Source organism: Salmo trutta, chromosome 3 (genome assembly GCF_901001165.1).
Source record: "Salmo trutta chromosome 3, fSalTru1.1, whole genome shotgun sequence".
Taxonomy (NCBI): domain Eukaryota; kingdom Metazoa; phylum Chordata; class Actinopteri; order Salmoniformes; family Salmonidae; genus Salmo; species Salmo trutta.
This window is the reverse complement of record NC_042959.1, coordinates 20,879,724-20,899,823: the sequence shown is the minus strand read 5'-3', so window position 1 is coordinate 20,899,823 and position 20,100 is coordinate 20,879,724. Positions and strand designations below refer to the sequence as shown.

The 20,100-nt window shown below is 42.5% G+C and overlaps 3 protein-coding genes and 1 non-coding gene across 10 annotated transcripts in view; 3 read left to right on the top strand and 1 right to left on the bottom strand.

Moving 5' to 3' along the window:
* Nucleotides 1-64: 64 nt before the first annotated feature.
* LOC115170018 (60S ribosomal protein L39) lies at nucleotides 65-1,596 on the top strand. The gene is made up of 3 exons (XM_029726235.1): nucleotides 65-211; nucleotides 614-717; nucleotides 1,402-1,596. Exons 1-3 carry the CDS (start codon nucleotides 77-79, stop codon nucleotides 1,448-1,450), a joined length of 288 nt encoding a protein of 95 aa, XP_029582095.1. The 5' UTR covers nucleotides 65-76; the 3' UTR covers nucleotides 1,451-1,596.
* Nucleotides 788-916, top strand: LOC115189582 (small nucleolar RNA SNORA69). The gene has a single exon (XR_003876954.1). It is a non-coding gene; the product is annotated as a small nucleolar RNA SNORA69 (small nucleolar RNA).
* Nucleotides 1,597-2,528: 932 nt separating the features above from the next.
* On the bottom strand, nucleotides 2,529-4,635 carry sowahd (sosondowah ankyrin repeat domain family d). The gene is made up of 2 exons (XM_029726218.1): nucleotides 4,299-4,635; nucleotides 2,529-3,861 (listed from the first exon to the last, which is right to left on the bottom strand). Exon 2 carries the CDS (start codon nucleotides 3,746-3,748, stop codon nucleotides 2,735-2,737), a length of 1,014 nt encoding a protein of 337 aa, XP_029582078.1. The 5' UTR covers nucleotides 3,749-3,861; nucleotides 4,299-4,635; the 3' UTR covers nucleotides 2,529-2,734.
* A 1,975-nt stretch (nucleotides 4,636-6,610) lies between these two features.
* The window catches only part of LOC115169983 (septin-6), a 33,324-nt gene continuing 19,834 nt past the window's right edge, over nucleotides 6,611-20,100 (top strand). For all 7 annotated transcript variants that reach the window (XR_003870958.1, XM_029726172.1, XM_029726188.1 and 4 more), the window contains exons 1-4: nucleotides 6,611-6,640; nucleotides 9,319-9,433; nucleotides 15,020-15,215; nucleotides 18,341-18,527. Coding sequence is in view for 6 of the 7 variants with exons in the window: in XM_029726172.1 (XP_029582032.1) it covers nucleotides 6,611-6,640; nucleotides 9,319-9,433; nucleotides 15,020-15,215; nucleotides 18,341-18,527 (528 nt within the window). In the remaining variant the exon portion in view is untranslated. The remainder of the gene's footprint in view (nucleotides 6,641-9,318; nucleotides 9,434-15,019; nucleotides 15,216-18,340; nucleotides 18,528-20,100) is intronic.

Sequence of the window (20,100 nt, the reverse complement as noted above, 5' to 3'; positions counted from 1 at the left end):
TTCATGAGAGAAAAATCATAACTCGTACTTTTTACAAGTGGTACAGATATGTCGATGCAATGCGGAAGGGATCCACATGATGGCGCTGTGGGCGCGTAGCGCAAGACTTTTCTCCACCCTGATTGGTTCAGATTGCATACATCGCCACCGCTTCCCCTCCTTCTTTCTCTTCGGCCTCCGCCATTGTGGTGTAAGGACTGTGCACGAAATGGTAAGTTAAAATCTTATAACATCCTTGTCCAATTAAGTGAAATCCGTACTTGTTCATATCATTCGCATAGTGTTTTTTACGGCCACACCGAAATACTTTATATTGTCTCCGATAGTAGTATTGAGTCCTTAGAAAATTACATTTTAGTATCGTGTGAACCAAGCCGGTGTCTACTGAAAAATTGACTTAAGTTATGTAAGCAGACCTGCCTGCAATAAGTTGTCACACTAACCTAATTTTCATAAATGTCAAAATTGTAACGTTTCTACTTACTCGTCAACCGGTAACAAGTGCTAAACGCTAGCTAGCAGGGTTAGCTAGAAAAACACGTCAGTTACGCCTGGCACGTGATTAAATAAATGCAGGTTTAGCTAGTTAACATGGCTCATCTCTTCATTTCAGTCGTCCCACAAGACTTTCAGGATCAAACGCTTTCTCGCCAAGAAGCAGAAGCAGAACAGGCCAATTCCACAGTGGATCAGAATGAAGACTGGCAACAAGATCAGGTATGTGTGTTATCTGCCTAGCCTCCCTCTGTACGGTGTAACTGGTGCTGAATGCACGATATGACGATCTAAAGCAGGTCTGCAATTGCAGTGCTTCCTTTCAGTGGGAGTGGTGTCATTAATCCTGCTGAGAGTAATCAAATCAATATCAAATTGTATTTGTCACGTGCTGAATACAAAAGGTGTAGATCTTACAGTGAAATGCTTACTTACAAGCCCTTTACCAACAACTTATTTTTAACTGCATTAATGTATTTAGTAAAATTATAGTTAATGATTAAATGTACCTTCCACTTTGGAGTTCACATCACCTGTGACTGTTCTCTTTTAGTAGAGCAATGGAGATAAGTATCATAGCTGTCTACTGAAGTAATGTGGTTCTTGTTTATCCAATAGTAAGTTTGAATGTCTTTCAACCATATTGGGGCTAACATCCGCATTGTGGATGAAATCTATTGGCAGTACCTCAACCTCATTTCCTTGCTTTTGGGCATATGGAAATAACTCCTTGGATGTCTGCCAAGTTATTGTGTAGAAACAAGCTAGTGTTAACCGCTAGACAAGCTTAAGTACAAACTGTCTTAATACTGAGGAACGTAAAACATTTTTTGAACTAATGCCACCATGGAGACTGATTGGAAGTTCTATTATCAGTCCAAATCATTCCTGGTTTCAATGTTCCAGGTATAACTCCAAGAGGAGACACTGGAGGAGGACCAAGCTGGGCTTGTAAATGCACAGGTCTTCAGATCTCCAGCATCTTCCATCTGCTGGGCCCTGATCTGGAGAGGAAGCCATACTATCTGGAACAGCAGTCTTTTTGTACAGATACTCTGGTTATGCTCGTGTTTGACAATAAAAGATTTGTGATAAATTAGATTTGGTTGTGCCATGTGAGTGTTTTCAAAACTCAAATCAGTGTTTCCCAAACTGTCCTGCAGACCCCAAGGGGTGCACATTTAGTTTTTTTGCCCATAGCACTACACTGCTGATTCAAAGATTCATCATCAGTTGACTACTTAAATCTGCTGTGTAGTTAAAGCAAAAAACAAATTGTGCACCACTTGAGGGTCCCCAGGACTGAGTTTGGGGAAACTGCAATACATCCTTTTACTCTGGAAATGCTTGAATGAAAATGTAGAAAGCTTCTAGTTAATGTCATCCAATATTTGCCACCCATGTTTCATTGGTGTTACCTACTTTGATAGAGTGGACATTAGTGCAAAGATCTACATTTGATAATATAAAGGCATTACACTGTAGGGTCACAGGGCATATAAGTTGACTAAATGACTGGCTAGTGACCCTGTCACTTCAGAATTGTTAGCTCAAACCAAAATGTAAAATATGGAATGGTCAGGTTATTCTACTCTTAACCACCAGGGGGAGAATTGTGCCCTTTCTGCTGGCGAAATGTATTTTTGTCTACTAAAAACCTACAAATGCACTACACTTAAGTGAGGCTAATGCATTGATCAGTGATTCTGACTTAAACACATTACTATTGAAAGTCCAATCTAGTTTAATTAGGAATGGGTTTACATGGGCGCAAGTCTAAAGGTTCAATCCAAAGAAACCAGAGTGTAATTGAAGCGAAGACTAGTGTTCTTTGTATAATCGACCATAACACCCTAAGCAGAATTGTTACTTTACAAGTTCATTTTTAGAATGATAGGCTGTATTTGAGAATATGACATGTCTCTAGTTCTGTAGCAATTGCTACACCTATGCTTCCATAATTTGCAGGAAGTGTCAAAATTAGTGTTGATAAACAACTCTTTCGGTGTAGAAACCAAGAGCACACGCGTGAATGCCGGCAAAAATAACAGTGTATTTAATGTCAATTGTTGAATACAGAACATTCTGAAGATGAAAGTAAAACTGCTCCACTGCAGCCCATAATCAGTTTTTTCGCCAAGCCTAGGGGTGCGTAAAAGTATTTACAAACGATGCTCACTCAATGAGTCATGATGAAAACGCTTGATTTCGCGTGGGGAAACATGTGACCGTCTGACCTTTAATTTTTGTTCACAAATGACATGAATGGAGCCAACAACTTTTTAAATGAGCCGCGCCAGCTGTCATTCCTTCGAGTCCGATCAAAGTAGACTGGATCGTGTCTCTCCTCATCACTTAATTCTGACTTGGGTACTAGTGTGGCACTGTTGTTAGTGTTCCGCTGACCCACGCTACGGTGCTCATCATCCCAAGTGCCAAGAAGCTCCTTCATCTCCTCAGGGGCGTTGCCCTTCAGATATTGCCACGCTTTCCTTCCATTGTAATCCATGGCATCGATATTGGCACCGAACGCACCGACTAGAATTTTAATTACCATGTATCGACTGTGCATAGCTGCTACGTGGAGTGGGGTGAGCCCCCCACTGCCCTTCAAATTCACGTTGACTGGAATCCCCTCCTTCTCAGCATGCCTTAGCAATTGTATTAGTGTCTCATCCTGGCCACTTTTGGCTAACCAGTGTAGCACTGTAAACCCACTGACAAAATCTTTCCTGGTAAGTAGACTGGAATCTTCGGAAAGAAAGTCCATGATGGTTTCATAGTTTCCATCCACAACAGACAACATCCATGCATGCTCCATGGGGCACAGAGCCCAACCTTCCACCTCCTCCTCACCAATCTCCCTTGAAGACGCACCGGAACCTTTAGAAGATAGAACACTCGCAAATCCACTGGACGAGTTGTTCAATAATAAGTCCTTCAAGTATATTTTACGCATGGCGGGTGTGAGCGAGCCTCTCTCGGATGAGCTACTGTTGGTGTCACACACCTCTGGCTGTCTCTGCAGCCTTGATCTGCGTGCCGAAGCAGTAGTGACACTGGCAGGGGAAGCCCGCAATCCAGCTCTAGACAAGCGGTCCAAGACGTTGGCCTGTCCAGATTGCTTGACATGGGAGTCTTGCCCATTATTATTTGGTTCAGATCCAGACTCTAATCCGCCTCCGTCTTGCAGGGGTTGGAAATGTGTCACCGAGTTGTCTGTCGGCTCTCTGATGCTGGTGCCGTTAAACATGTTGCCTGACTTAGTAACTTTTTCTCGTTTCCTCAATTTAGGTAAGTATTTTGGATAGCATTAAACAAGGAAATGCTTGTCTCCATTGCACATTGGACCTTCAATACTTGTCTCTGAAAAAACAACAAAATGTTTATTAGCCTATAGGCCACTCATTTTGTAGCACAAGCTCGTCATACACATTTTGTATTTTATTATTTAGTAAAAAATACATGTTATTAGCAAAAACCTTTCATTCTATTCGGTCTTTGAAAATAAGAACATGGTAGTGTAGACGTACTTCTCCCCAATAAAGTTATAGCATATAAGCCTACATTTTTGTGAAACTTAAACATGTTTTATTAAAATAATCCTTCATTGCTCGTTTAAAAAACAAATTAGATCTCTCCTTTCCTGTTTTCAGTTGCCCAATTACACAGGCTTGTAGACATTGGCTACATCGTGATTAACATACAGTTTAGTGACATCTCTTGTAGACTCACATGTAAACAAAGAAAAAAATGCTGCTTTTCTTTATATTGGATAGGTCATAAATAACAGTTCCGCTCACCTGTAATCACTCTACTTTGTGTGCCAAGAAGCATTTACGTATATCCTCTTAGCGCGCGTCATTGTAACTTTCTCTTTAACCAGTTATTCAAGCGTAAACCTATTTTGTCAACAGCAACCACCCTTCTACACCGATAGGCTCTCTGTAACTATCTTAAAGTTGAAGTTCACCCTCCAAAAAAATGTAAAATAATTTTCACTTCCTATTCTCTCCTCACTCCCCTAGCCTCAACAGTAACTGACAAAGTTCAATTCTAATTCCTATGACTAAACCAACAGCACTACAACCTCAAGCACACGTGACCACTAGTGAACTTCTCAAAGGGAGGGAAGTAAAACTTAGAAAAAAAATACAGCCAGTCACCATGTTGACTCACTCCCAATTCATCACTTATTAATACACAGAGATAAGGAGTTACTGTTAGGTGTGGGCTATACCATGTAGCCTACATGCAGGTAGAGAGTACATGCAATTACATTATCTAGCTTGTATTTTCATGCTCAGTCTCTGGAATCAGGTCTCCTGGCCCCAGATCTGTTTCTGCAGTCATGCCAACTCCTATGGCCATTGGGGCATTACAATTGCCATAGGAGTTGACAAGACAGCAGCACAGACAGGTCTTGAACCAGGCAAGGAATCACTGACAGCACTGCTCACACATATCCTAAAGGATTAGTCTTGAATAGGTATAGGCAATACTGACTTGTGAGACAACCAAGGGATCATTTCAGCATGATCATATTGCAAGTGTCCTAGATTTCTGGCAGCCAACGTGACAAAAATACAATTAACTCACTAGAAAACTATTCAGACTAAAACTTTATTCATAAAAAAACAATTATACAGATGAATAAGTTTTCAACTGTACAAAGCTATAGACTCATACATCCATCTCTGGGGGCAGGTCAATGATCAGCTCATTGATAGTTTGAAGGAAGGCATCCAATTCCTTCGTGCAATTCTCTGAGTAAAAAAAAAAGAAGAGAGTAATTGAAATATGACAAACTGACAATCTCACAATGGAATTTAACCCCAAATCCTGAAGCGAACCGGAGCGTCGCAGGTTCTTCAATGGAGACAAACGTGTGTATGTCTCGAGCACTTCATAAGTCCCCGAGAGAAACATGTGTGAAGACAGGGTCCAAGTATGTTCAGAAAACCTTTGGTTTGGTTGGTGGCTAGCAGTTTCTCAACTCCACGATGTAACCTTAGCTAATTTGCATCGTGAGACACTCTGTTAGTTGGTGGCATGCTAACGTTGGCTGGAGCTAGTTAGCTGCAGTCATGCATACTTTTGCCGTGCAAAACTTAAGCGCCAGTTACCTTGCTTATAATGTGCTAAATTATACCGTGTCAAGGACTTGCCGTTTGGTGGCTAGTGGTCATATGAGTGCATTTGATCGTATTCGTGTCCGGTATCATGGGCTTGTCCGTTTGTTTTGATTTGTATAAGCAGAAACGTCTTCGCGGCTTCCTTTTCATCCCATTGCATTGGTTTACGTGCGCACGGGTAGCCAGTCGCACGGTTAGTGCTATACGGGACCCTTTGGACATCCATAACCTAATAACCTTAACCCTCACTTAACCGTACCTTCACCACGTCAAACGGGTAAAGTCAGAGTTGGAACGTCCCAACGGTCCCGAATAGCAAGGATAACAGTTAACGACCAAACTTGCTTTGTAACAATTTCCATGACACTAGTGATTGTCATTCACCTCTACTGCAGACAGTGTGTTGAATGTGTTTTTTAGTTCTGATAATAAACTTGCTCTGTAATATCATAAATCAATTGTTCACTTTATAAAACTGCTTGACGTTATCACTTATGTAAAATATTTTCACTGATATAAAATTCCCAATCTCTTTTCTTTGTTTCCCCCTTGATAAATCGTAATCTTCCTATTATAAAGCTTATAATTTAATGGAAAGGCTATTGGCTTTGATAAAAATGGCAACATATTTGACAATTTCAGCAAAAAGATGAGCATTTCATGGCATCTTATTGGTCCAGCCGGTCCAGCCTACTCAGAAGGTTCCAATGAAAATAGGGGTATACCATATAATTAAGGTTAATGTTATGTATGTCATTTGTTGGTTATGCAAACGTTATATTATCAGCTTAACATAGTGTATAATGATATGCTACCACCCGTTTTCAAAAGTTGATATTTTAATTAATGCTCTGACCATTTTGGATATTTTTTGTTGTTGATATAAATATCTGCGGACAAGTGGTACATTCTCTCGTGTATGAAGCCAACTCTCGTGTATGCAGCTTCCTGCATAGGGTCTTCATCCCCAAAAAATAACCATGGCGGCCACTGAAATAGCTAGGCAAGCGGTGAGTACTATAATTAAGGATGCTTTTCCTGCTCCTTTGGCTAGGGCACCGATGTAACTTGCTAAACTTAATACATTAGAGTAATTGTTGAATTGAACTCAAACAGCATAGATACATGTCGGTGGAAAGCCCCTCTCCATGGTTGTACTGTTTTTACAAGTTAGCTCCTATCAAATTACCTCTTTATTACAACGTTAATATCGCATTGATACAATGTATTTAGATAAATATCGCTCATTACGAAACCGCATGGTTTATCAAAATAAAAATGATCGCGAACATTCGATTGTTTGATTTAGGCTATTGCCCGCGTGCGTTCCCTTACTTGGTTATCGTTGCGGTCCAGTATCCTCATCCTTTCTCCATTTCGCAGTTCAAACTATTTATACATCACATTGATATGGTATTATTGATTGGATATTATGACTGTATTTATTTCTGGACATTGCAATTTGCATGCATATCCGCCGTCCCTCGTGAGTTCGATTATGTTAGTAGACTATCACATTGTTTCTGGTCCTCAGTCCCGTTACTTTGCTGGGCGTTGTCTGGTGTGCATAACGAATCATATAGGTTAACCGCTTGGGGATTATTCATATTATTGATATATACATAAATAATAACGAGGCTAATAATTTGGATTCATCAAAGGGGATTTACTTAATTTCAGAATGTGTCAGCTTGAAAAATCACTGGGTGAAGGATTGGTAGGCTAAACTAAATAGGCTTTCCGGTTATGTTCACCTACATCAACGCTTTTTTGTGCAATTCATTCAACACAAATGTCTCAATAAATGGAAGTCAACAACAAGCGTTATGTCATTGTGCAAGGCAGATGTGTTTTTGACCCCAAGTAGGCCTTGGGTTTGGTTATGCTGCACATGTAGGCCAGCTAAGGAGTGTGTTGAGTCAAGAAATACTGTCTGTTTAACCAAGAAAGACTGTCTGTTTAACCAATAGCCTTTCAGCTTTTTAAACCCAATTCGACCTATCCAAATAATTGACAACTGTTTACCCAAGTTTGTGTAACTATTTTCAACCTCCCCTTTTACCTGAGCGGATTTTGGAGTCTGCCTCAAAGCCACAATATATTTTAAAAGCAGATTTTGTTACATTTAGGCATTTTAGTGGTGGCGTTGCTGTGTTTCAGTTGATTCACTATTGATGGCACACATGTCAGTTCCTTAGGCCCTTATGGATTTGGGGTCAGGCCTACAACATTTCCTATTGGATTCGTAGGATCCATGTCCTCCTGTATCAAGTTGGGGCATCTGTTATAATACATATATTACTCTCATATAACAATGCCCTTGTTCTACAGTCCCTCTCAAAATGTGATGCTTTACTTTCCATATATGGACATTGTGGTTTCAACAGTAGGCTGTGCTTTATGCAAATATGTCAGCATACAGGAAACAGGAAGTGTATTACAACTAGAGCACAGATCAAATCAAACTTTATTTGTCACATGCGCTGAATACAACAAGTGTAGACCTTACCGTGAAATGCATACTTACAAGCCCTTAACCAACAGTGCAGTTCAAGAAGAGTTAAGAAAATATTTACCAAATAGACTAAAGTAAAAAATTATAATTAAAAAGTAACACAATAAGAATAACAAGGCTATATACAGGGTGTACCTGTACCGAGTGAGTGTGCGGGGGTACAGGTTAGTTGAAGTAATTTGTACGTGTAGGTAAGGGTGAAGTGACTATGCATTGATAATAAACAATGAGTAGCAGTAGTGTACAAAAGGGAGGGGGCGGGGGGGTCAATGTAAATAGTCCAGTGGCGATTTTATGAATTGTTCAGCAGTTTTATGGCTTGGTGGTGGAAGCTTTTGAGGAGCCTTTTGGCCCTTGACTTGGCACTCCAGTACCGCTTGCAGTGCGGTAGCAGAGAAAACAGTCTTTAACTTGGGTGACTGGAGTCTCCGCCAATTTTATGGGCTTTCCTCTGACACCGCCTATTATATAGGTCCTGGATGGCAGGAAGTTTGGCTCCAGTGATGTACTGGGCCATACGCACTACCCTCTGACCTCCTCCTTGATCATCGTTGTCGGTGATCAAGCCTACCACTGTTGTGTCGTCAGAAAACTTAATCATGGTGTTGGAGTCGTGTTTGGCCATGCGGTCGTGGGTGAACAGGGAGTACAGGAGGGTACTAAGTACACACCCCTGAGGGGCCCCAGTATTAAGGATCAGCGTGGCAGACGTGTTTTTGCCTACTCTTACAACTTGGGGGCAGCCCGTCAGGAAGTCCAGTTGCAGAGGGAGTTTCTAAACCTGAGAATTGAGCTGACATGTGTTATCTTGCTAGAATACAATGGAATGTGTGAAACTAGTCTGGCAAAAATAGCGAAATTGTAGCTTAAACCATAGATTGTAGCTGTGGTTAACACTTCAACAGTTTGGGCCTTAGAATTTACACCACCAGTAGTTGTGGGAGGGAATGTTTGACATGTCATATTGCTGTGTAGTCATGTTCTACATGAAATGTGTAAACTGAGGTGAAATAATAATGTTATTATGATCAGCCTTATGTTAACCTAAATTACGATAGCCTAATACGTACCACCCCCGTTTCATATGTATCTGTGATTATACCTGGTGGTTAATGATTAATTACACATCTTTACTCAGTGTTCCTAATCTCAAAATCGTTCTCTTGTCTTTAGGGAGAAGGTGCTCGCGCCGTCCCTCTCGCCGGCCATGTCGGCTTTGACAGCATGCCCGACCAGCTGGTCAACAAGTCTGTCAACCACGGCTTTTGCTTCAACATCCTCTGCATTGGTGAGTGTGTCATGCGTGAAACCTCCCTTTTCTCCTCAAGGCAAAATGGGAGCCATTCTCCTCCGCAATTTGTGTATTGTGTTTCCACTGTGAATGTAAACCTAATTCATTCTGTCTTTGACCCACTTTGGTTGTTTCTCACTGGTCAGTAGTTGGGCTGGGCGGTATACCATATTTTACTATATACCGGTATTTATGCACGGACCGGTTTGGGTTTTTACTTTACCTTCTATAACGGTATTTGAATGTTTGGTTTGTTAAATGTGATACGCCGTGTGTAACGTCCATTTTTATAGTTTACTCCGCTACTTGAGTCTTCCCTCTCCGCTCTCTCTCTCCATGCTGCTTTCCACACTGACTTAGTTCCACCCTGTCACTCAAGGAGCGCATTTGTTGTTGCTTGACCACAAGACACTTTCGTTCAGTCTGCATGGTCAATGCAGCACATGCAACAATGTTGATGACAACGATGTTGTTTCCACTTTGATCTTAATATAAATCCACAAGTGTTCTATAATTACACTATTAGTTTGTGTTTCTTACATCTGCAAACAGGTAGTTTGTATTTTCTTAGCAAGTTAAGCTAAATCGTCTTAGCCACTAATGCTAATCGCTAGTTAGCTGGCTAGCTAGCTAATAAAAGTACTGAGTCAGAGCAAATGTCGCTAGATTATACAGCTTGATACCAGTACTGGCGGAGACTTAAATCAGCATGTAACGTCCAGCATGTAACGTCCAGTATCTTCTAAATCAAAGAGGAATTGGCGAAGCATGAATATGTTGGCTATATGAATAAAGATTTAATGTAGTCAAATATTATAGGGTCCCCTAGGAAACACTTAACATCACTTTGTTTCCTACCCTGTCACAATAACTCCTCCATGGCATTTTCATTCGTTGTCATGCCAAACAACACTATATTCAAAGTGCCCACTAACTATAGAATTATAATAAACATTCTATTTCCATGATTCTAAAAGTTCACCCAAGTGTTTTGATCTAAATCGCAATTGCAACATTTGGTTAAAAATAGGGCCTAGTATTTTTGCCCATATCGTGGAAGTGTGGAAATGACCACAGATGAGTGCAGAAATTGATGTTAATGCAGGAAATTATTTTAGGTTGAAGTTGAATTGAACAGTATAAAACAATCCGAATGGAGAAAGACCCATTAAAATAATTTAGTAGGAGCGTCTGGACTAGAATTTGATTTGCTGGTTTTAAGCATTAAGCAAATAGCTCTTTGTTGACTGTTGCTGGGTGTTATCATCCACCATCAACACCGGCCTGTACCCTACCTACCCTAAGCTCTCTCTTGGCCCCACTAAGTCTGAATTTGTGCTGCTAGGTGACATAAAATGGGAAATGCATAAACCACCTTCCTTCATGGCCTGGCCTGAATTGGTATAGAATCCGCTTGATCCCCTCTGTCGAAGATTCTTGGACCTCCTTTTTTTATATTTTCAGTGGTATTGTTAACAAGCACGCACCACTAACCCCAAGTTCTGGAAATTGGTGGAACACCTGGATAATAAACCCTCCTCCTCACAGCTGCCAATGTCCCTTAATGTTGGTGTGGTTGTTACTGACAAGGAGCATATGGCTGAGCTCTTTGTTGGATGCCTCTTTGCCAATCCAACATTTCCTCATCTCCCAGCCCTTCTAATCTGACTAGTCCAAACGCTCCTCCCGCTTTTTCCCCTGCCCCGCTACAAAGTTTCTCCCTGCAGGCGGTCACTGAGTCCGAGGTGCTAAAGGAGCTCCTTTAACTTGAACCCCAAAAAACATCTGCGTCAGATGGTTTAGACCCTTTCTTCTTTAAGGTTGCTGCCCCTATCATCGCCAAGCCTCTCTCTGACCTTTTTTTCTCTCCTTGCTGGGGAGGTCCCAACTGTTTGGAAGGTAGCCACGGTTCGTCCTTTATTTAAAGGGAGAGATCAAGCTGATCCTAACTGTTATAGGCCAATGTCTATTTTGCCCTGTTGGAAAAACAATAATCAACTGACTGGCTTTCTTGATGTCTATAGTATTCGCTCTGGTATGCAATCTGGTTTCCGCTCAGGTTATGGATGTGTCACTGCAACCTTAAAGGTTCTCAATGATGTCACCATTGCCCTTGATTCTAAGCAATGTTGTGCTGCTATTTTTGTTGACTTGGGTAAAGCTTTAGATTCTGTAGACCATTCCATTCTTGTGGGCTGGCTAAGGAGTATTGGTGTCTCTGAGGGGTCTTTGGCTTGGTTTGCTAACTAACTCACTCACTCAAAAAGTGCAGTGTATAAAGTCAGAACATCTGCTGTCTCAGCCATTGCCTGTCACAAAGGGAGTACCTCAAGGCTTGATCCTAGGCCCCACGCTCTTCTCAATTTACATCAACAACATAGCTCAGGCAGCAGCAAGCTCACTCATCCATTTATATGCAGATGATGCAGTCTTATACTCAGCTGGTCCCTCCCCAGATTTTGTGTTAAACACTCTACAACAAAGCTTTCTTAGTTTCCAGCAAGTTTTCTCTGCCTTTAACCTTGTTCGGAACACCTCCAAAACAAAGGTCATGTGGTTGGGTAAGAAGAAGGACCCTCTCCCCATTGGTGTGATTACTACCTCTGAGAGTTTAGAGCTTGAAGTAGCCACCTCAATACAAGTACTTGGGAGTAAGGCTAGACGGTACACTGTCCTACTCTCAGCACATATCAAAGCTGCAGGTTAAAGTAAAATCTAGACTTGGTTTCCTCTATCGTAATCGCTCCTCTTTCACCCCAGCTGCCAAACTAACCCTGGTTCAGATGACCAACCTACCCATGCTAGATTATGGAGACTAAAAGTATAGATCGGCAGGTAAGGGTGCTCTCGAGCGGCTAGATGTCCTTTACCATTCGGCCATCAGATTTGCCACCAATGCTCCTTATAGGACACATCTCTGCACTCCCCCCATCTGAAATATATACTGCAGTCCTCATCCTCCACATACAACACCCGTTCTGCCAGTCAGATTCTGTTAAAGGTCCCCAAAGCACACATCCCTGGGTCGCTCGTCTTTTCAGTTTGCTGCAGCTAGCGACTGGAACTAGCTTCAATAAACACTCAAACTGGACAGTTTTATCGCAATATCTTCATTCAAAGACTCAATCATGGACACTCTTACTGACAGTTGTGGCTGCTTTGCGTGATGTATTGTTGTCTCTATACCTTCTTGCCTTTGCGCTATTGTCTGTGCCCAGTAATGTTAGTACCATGTTTTGTGCTGCTACCATGTTGTGCTGCTACCATGTTGTCATGTGTTGCTGACTTGCTATGTTGTCTTTATGTAGTGTTGTGTTGTCTCTCTTGTCGTGTTGTGTTTTGTCCTATATTTTTTATCCCATATCATTAACATGATATCCAAAAGGTCGGACTTCGTAACCTAATATATCCGGTAATGAGCACCGAGCTCTGTTTACAGAGCGGCGCAGCTTTTTCAACAAAAACGGCGCCGCTTTCTCGACCCAAATAATTTGTGGTCGTCGTCTTCAAGTTGTTTCTGCGGGTTCGCAAAAATCTAAGTTAGCATGACGAGCTGAATTGAATGTAAAAGACTTTGGAAATTAAACGTTTGCGGTATGCTCAGCGCTCCATTGACATTTCACAGAGATATGCTTGTTTCTGTAAGAAGTCTTCGAAAAAGAACACGAACTTTGATAAACTATAATAATGTCATGTCTCAAAATCAATATCTATCTTACCTCTATATTGTTTTATGTCCTCCGGATTGGAGAAGAAAGATGAGTTCAACGGTGAACCTGCCAGTTAGCCTTAATTCTCACACTAGTTTTCTCTGGCCTCCAATTATTTATTCGCCCTAATTTTGGCCATCCTACAAGGGTAAAACGGCCAATAAGTTTTGAACAGATTTTCATAGAGATGAGGTTTGGACCATTGGTTTTCTTAGAAGATTATCTACACAATGAACATATAATTTTACTCATTGGTCAAAAGACGCGTTTTCATTGGACAGCCTTTTTTTCCATTACACATGTCGCAAACATTCTTTTGGTGACATTGCTTTTGTCTAAATAAACCTGGCTCAATGGAAACCTGCCTATTGACAGATATAGTTTTTATATATTAGCCTTATTTTAAAGCAAATGGTCAATTTTGTTGAAAGTAGGAAACAGAGAATATAATTCTCTCTCCATTTTCCACACTCTAAATTACTTGAAAGTTATCAGTGGCACTCAAAACATTCAAAAGCAATGGCAGAAGCCCTAGAACCTCTATTATTACAGTCTACTCTATGAAGTCTGGTGTGTGTGGATCCCAGAAAGCAAAACAGTTGTAAAATTGCACAGGCCTACAGCTCAAGCCCCAGAAATGGGATCCGGAGGCATGTGGCAAGAACTGAATCGAGAGCAAAACATTTTGTCTTCACGAGACTTAGATTTCTTATGCTTTTTGCTGGTACATTCAAATGGAAACCTTTGGATGTCAGGGCCCCATCTTTAGCATGGGGTTCAGCTTGGGTCCCTGCCAAGCGAGATACTCATTGCTTATCCAGCCCTGCCAAATTTCTATGAGGATGATGAGAGACCACGGAAACATCTTGACGATGACCTGAGGTGGACTTTCTCTCAGATGCAGGAAATGGGAGGGGAGAATCTGGCACTGTGCTGTTCCATTCTAACCCCCCTCCCCCCTACACTATTTTGTGTGCACTCAGAGTGAAAGCCTGATGCCTTGTGAAAGGAAGACTAATATACCGTTGGCAGTGTAGAGCTCTGCGTGCTCTGTGTGCAGATGTGGTGTCTGATGAACAGAAGTAAGCCTGGGGTAGCATCCCAAATGGCACCCTATTCCCTATATGGTGCACTACTTAGGGAATACGGTGCCATTTGGGACGTACCACTAGATTTTCTTGCACTGGGAAAGGAAGGCGCCTTCTCACTCGACTGACAGATTTGAACAGTGTGAGTTACTCAGAACGCATCAGGACATCCGTGACTCAGACCCATGCAGCCATTTTTACGATGGTCTGCTCTAGATATCAACTGTGGTGGACATAGGATTAGCTTGTTGTGCTGTGCCGCTGCAAGATGTCACATTCAATGCAGTCCCTCTTAAAGGCACCCAAGTTATTAGACATTTCTGCAGCGCATCTTTTTTATTCCATTAAAAAGCGCCCCCTGCCAAAAGCCAGAGGGAGGGGCTCACATAGCTAAATGTATAGGGAAGTGATAAATGGGAAGAGTCCATATAATTAACATTCTGGTGGCATTAGAGATCTGTTCTGCAGCCCGAGTACAAATTGTAAAACTGCAGTCTTTTCAACAGGATGTACTAAATCCTGTAATGTACAGTATGGGAGAATCTTTTAAGGCCACATTTATTCTGACAATGTCCCAATCTGGAATATTCCCTGCTGTTCAATGCTAATTTCCATTAATGATATACTGTAACCTATACCCATTGACTCTAGAAGAATATAGCTTATGAATGCCTAATGAGCTTAGTAGAACTATCTCACACAAACTCAAACTCCAGATAGTAGAGTCCACAAAAAAGTACACAATGGTGAATGAACTGAAAGGTGTGTGTGTGTGTGTGTTTTAGGGGAGACGGGCCTGGGCAAGTCCACTCTCATGGACACCCTGTTCAACACCAAGTTCGAGGGCGAACCCACCCAGCACAACCAGCCAGGCGTGCAGCTCAAGTCCAACACCTACGAGCTCCAGGAGAGCAATGTGCGCCTCAAGCTGACCGTGGTCAACACTGTGGGCTTCGGTGACCAGATCAACAAAGAGGACAGGTGAGAGACAATGATGTAGATAAACATATGAAGATACTGTATGTACAGTGAGGGGGAAAAAGTATTTCATCCCCTGCTGATTTTGTATGTTTGCCCACTGACAAAGAAATTATTAGTCTATAATTTTAATGGTAGGTTTATTTGAACAGTGAGAGACAGAATAACAACAAAAAAATCCAGAAAAACGCATGTCAAAAATGTTATAAAATGATTTGCATTTTAATGAGGGAAATAAGTATTTGACCCCTCTGCAAAACATGACTTAGTACTTGGTGGCAAAACCCTTGTTGGCAATCAGAGATCAGACGTTTCTTGTAGTTGGCCACCAGGTTTGCACACATCTCAGGAGGGATTTTGTCCCACTCCTCTTTGCAGATCTTCTCCAAGTCATTAAGGTTTCGAGGCTGACGTTTGGCAACTCAAACCTTCAGCTCCCTCCACAGATTTTCTATGGGATTAAGGTCTGGAGACTGGCTAGGCCACTCCAGGACCTTAATGTGCTTCTTCTTGAGCCACTCCTTTGTTGCCTTGGCCGTGTGTTTTGGGTCATTGTCATGCTGGAATACCCATCCACGACCCATTTTCAATGCCCTGGCTGAGGGAAGGAGGTTCTCACCCAAGATTTGACGGTACATGGCCCCGTCCATCGTCCCTTTGATGCGGTGAAGTTGTCCTGTCCCCTTAGCAGAAAAACACCCCCAAAGCATAATGTTTCCACCTCTATGTTTGACGGTGGGGGTGGTGTTCTTGGGGTCATAGGCAGCATTCCTCGAATAATCGCACCAACTGTTGTCACCTTCTCACCATCTGCTTGGCGATGGTCTTGTAGCCCATTCCAGCCTTGTGTAGGTCTACAATCTTGTCCCTGACATCCTTGGAGAGCTCTTTGGTCTTGGCCATGGTGGAGAGTGGAATCTGATTGATCGATTGATTGCTTCTGTGGACAGGTGTCTTTTATACAGGTAACAAGCTGAGATTAGGAGCACTCCCTTTAAGAGTGTGCTCCTAATCTCAGCTCGTTACCTGTATAAAAGACACCTGGGAGCCAGAAATCTTTCTGATTGAGAGGGGGTCAAATACTTATTTCCCTCATTAAAATGCAAATCAATTTATAACATTTTTGACATGCGTTTTTCAGGATTTTTGTTGTTGTTATTCTGTCTCTCACTGTTCAAATAAACCTACCATTAAAATTATAGACTGATCATTTCTTTGTCATTGGGCAAACGTACAAAATCAGCAGGGGATCAAATACTTTTTTCCCTCACTGTATGTATGTCTGTCTTTGGGATTAGAGCCCCAGGTTCCGCTTCATGTATCTAAGAGATGTATAGATTGTACAATCATTTATTCGTCGCATTCATTAGGCACAAAACAGAAGAAAACTCTCTGAAACGGGTAGGCCCTATGATAACTTATGCAACCCCCTTATGAATACAGGCCTGGTGTTTCTACAGTATACCACTGCCAAGAATATATCTTTCACAGGAGTGATAGTTTGTGAATGTCACTCTTTAATTGTGCATGCTTGAGATGCCAACTATGAAGTGTGGACTTGAGATGCCCCCTATGAAGTGTGGACTTGAGATGCCCCATATGAAGTGTGGAATTGAGATGCCCCCTATGAAGTGTGGACTTGAGATGCCCCATATGAAGTGTGGAATTGAGATGCCCCCTATGAAGTGTGGACTTGAGATGCCCCATATGAATTGTGGAATTGAGATGCCCCCTATGAAGTGTGGACTTGAGATGCCCCATATGAAGTGTGGAATTGAGATGCCCCCTATGAAGTGTGGACTTGAGCTCATCCCCTTTGGAGTCTGGTGGAACATTAGGTACCACTCTTATGATGCCTTTCCCATACCTTGTGAAAACAGTGAGTCACTGATAGATTTATTGTTAGACAATAGGAATAACAGTAGTCTGACACTTGAGCCAGGAGTCTCCAGGGCTAAATCATACAGTGTCTTGTCTGTGGGAAAGGGAGTACTACTCTACCTGTCACTTTCCCTCTGATGGAAACATTCTAGTGAACATGGGATCTCATTGTATCCATTCTCCCTCCCTCCTGTCATGTGAACCTCATTCCTCGTCATGAGAGATCAAAGAGAGGATGGATGATGTCATGTGAGCACCAGGCAGCTCTCTCTAATCTCAGTCCTCAGTCTGTCCCAGACCTCTCTAGCTGCTCTGGTTAGGGCCCCGAGGGGGAGGCTGTGCTAGTTACAGGAACCCTCATGTAGGTCAGCGCTCCAGGTTCAAACTGCTTCACATCACTATCAAATGGTGGCTGGATGAGGGTGAGCTAAGGGCTAGCAGTTAACCTCGGTTGAGTTTCTTATGAGGGGGAGTGGATGTGGGAAGAGGTGTGTGTGTGTGTGTGTGTGTGTGTGTGTGTGTGTGTGTGTGTGTGTGTGTGTGTGTGTGTGTCTGTGTCTGTGTCTGTGCACTCCTGAAGGAAGGGCAGAGGTAAAACCTGAGTTTAATCAGCGTTTCCTATCCGCCTTCGGCTGTGCGGTGAATCTTCCCCTTCCTTGGCGATGGTATGCCTCTCCTCTGCTCCCTGATCCGTGCGCTCCCACGTCTCTTCCCCGCCATGTTCTGCCTGATGACTCCCAGCTAATGAGACCCAGCTCAGCTGAATGATGGATCAGCAGATCACTTATATGGAGCTGAGCTGTACTCGCTTAGCATCTAGCTACCTCCCACTGACAACACTCCGGGATTAAAGTACAAACTGGCTTAAATCTCTCACTTAAAGGGATACTTCTGGATTTTGGCATTGAAGCCCTTTATCTTCTTCCCCTGAGTCAGATTAACCATTTGTGTGTCAGCTAGCATACTGGATGCAGAGACATAAAAATGGTATCCATAAGTCCGTCTGACTCTGGGGAAGTAGGTAAAGGGCTTCATTGCCAAAATCCCTTTAAAGAGAGGCTTTACAACACCCTCTGGTATTCTATGGTGGTGGAAAGGTAAAGGTATAGCCTACCCATAATCCTATATGACGATAGTAAGGCACATTTTCTCTTTTTGGTGCACAGCTACATCTTCAGTCCAGTTTCCTTATCAGCTGTTTATGGTGTGTTTATAACACCTTGAAGCACATGCTTTTCTCTCCTCAGCTACAAGTCTATTGTGGAGTTTATCGACACCCAGTTTGAGGCCTATCTGCAGGAGGAGCTGAAAATCAAGCGCACGTTACACAGCTACCACGACACACGCATCCACGCCTGCCTGTACTTCATCGCGCCCACCGGACACTCCCTCAAGTCCCTGGACCTGGTCACTATGAAGAAACTGGACAGCAAGGTGGGCTGCAAGGCTAGCTAATTACACTATGATTCCAATGGTTCACTGAGTTCAATTCCTGCGTGGGACAGATATAGTATACTGAGTTGACCTATATGTGTCACTGTCAAGGTTGGCTTCTCTGTAAGCCGCTTTGGAAAAAGATATCTGCTAAATTACCATATTACACAATCCATTCATTAAACTCTGCTGATTTGAAGTGCCACTTGAAAAGCAGCTTCCCTAATATGATAACCTCGGTTGAAGAGTCAGATTTTTTTCATAGCTATTTATAAAATGAAGGGGGAAAAGAGAAAGCTCTCTGGCCTCAAGATGATGTCACCATGTAGATGCAGGGCATCATTGATGTCATCACAGAGCATCGTGGCTCATAAACTCTTCTACACCATTTGCAAGCTCAAAGATGGGCTCCTGTCCCGTGACGGTGTAGGTCAGCCGTGAAACGCCGGCCTTTGGTCGTCATGGTGACACTCACTCTATTTTCCTAGGGCCACCTCAAAAGGCCCTATTTGCATAGAAACTTCCTGACTTTCGAGTGTTTGCCAGAGGAGCTGTACCCTAGCCACCTTCCAGCCTCTGTGATCCAAAGCAGAAGCCTCCCTGTGTAGGCAGGCAGCTACAATGAAACAAAGCCTGTTGCGTAGAAGGGAGTGCAATGTCTCTTGAGTTTATGGATGAGAAGTGGTGGTGGGTGAATGTTTGACAAAGACCCCCCTGCATCCTCAGGCCTCCTCTTCCATCCTGTGCCTCCATTGAAGCAGATATTCTGGCATATCTCTTCCCTATCTCTTCATGTTCTGATTCTGACACCAAGCATGTGGGCTGGAGGAAGTGTTTCTTCTAAACCAGTTGGATCAGTAGGCTCTCATCATTACCATTGTGTTTGGAGATCTCTTCACGAGATAGATCCTGCGTTAGAGATTAACTAGTACTACCCTCTCTGGTAAATGCTCTTACTGCTCTGCACTGCTGTCTATTTTTTATCTTTGCTTCGTTCCAAGCACTGATTATGGCGGAAATGCACATAGATATGCCCAAATCAAACATCCCTGAAGCTAGTAGAGGCTAGAGGTGTTCAGATATAAAAAGACATGTTACATTTCTAGCTTTTGTATCCGTCTGCATGATATCCCTGCTGTAGACCAAGGCACAAGGCATCCAGAGAAGCATAAGAAAGGGAGGTGTAGGCCCAGATCTCAAGGTCTATTTATATCCTGTCTTGGCCAGATGTTCCCCACTTGTCTCAGGAGGTTTAGCTAGCTAGCTGTGATGTAATGACCTGGCTGCATAGGAGATGCTCGCATCATCCGGCCCTGCTCTGCTACCTTCCAGCTGAGGTCTCCACAGCAAACACAGAACGCAACCGTAATGTTCCCAGAAGGTATTTGCTAGCTGGGTACTCTCTCCAATCGGAACACCAGCTTGATGCTGCTGCACAATATAGGCTAAACCCAGCAGCTTGGGTACAGCTTTGGTTTGATATGGGTTTAGTAGCCCATACAGAAAAAGTATATAATAACATAGATTTTAACAACCAACATATATGTACATGTATTTAAGTGTATGTAAATTA

Bases quoted from the DNA above. Each gene is read 5' to 3' on its own strand.
- sowahd (XM_029726218.1), bottom strand. From the start codon at position 3,748: ATGTTTAACGGCACCAGCATCAGAGAGCCGACAGACAACTCGGTGACA.
- LOC115170018 (XM_029726235.1), top strand. From the start codon at position 77: ATGATGGCGCTGTGGGCGCGTAGCGCAAGACTTTTCTCCACCCTGATT. The intron at 212-613 runs GTAAGTTAAAAT...TCTTCATTTCAG, and splicing joins TAAGGACTGTGCACGAAATG to TCGTCCCACAAGACTTTCAG. The intron at 718-1,401 runs GTATGTGTGTTA...TCAATGTTCCAG, and splicing joins AAGACTGGCAACAAGATCAG to GTATAACTCCAAGAGGAGAC.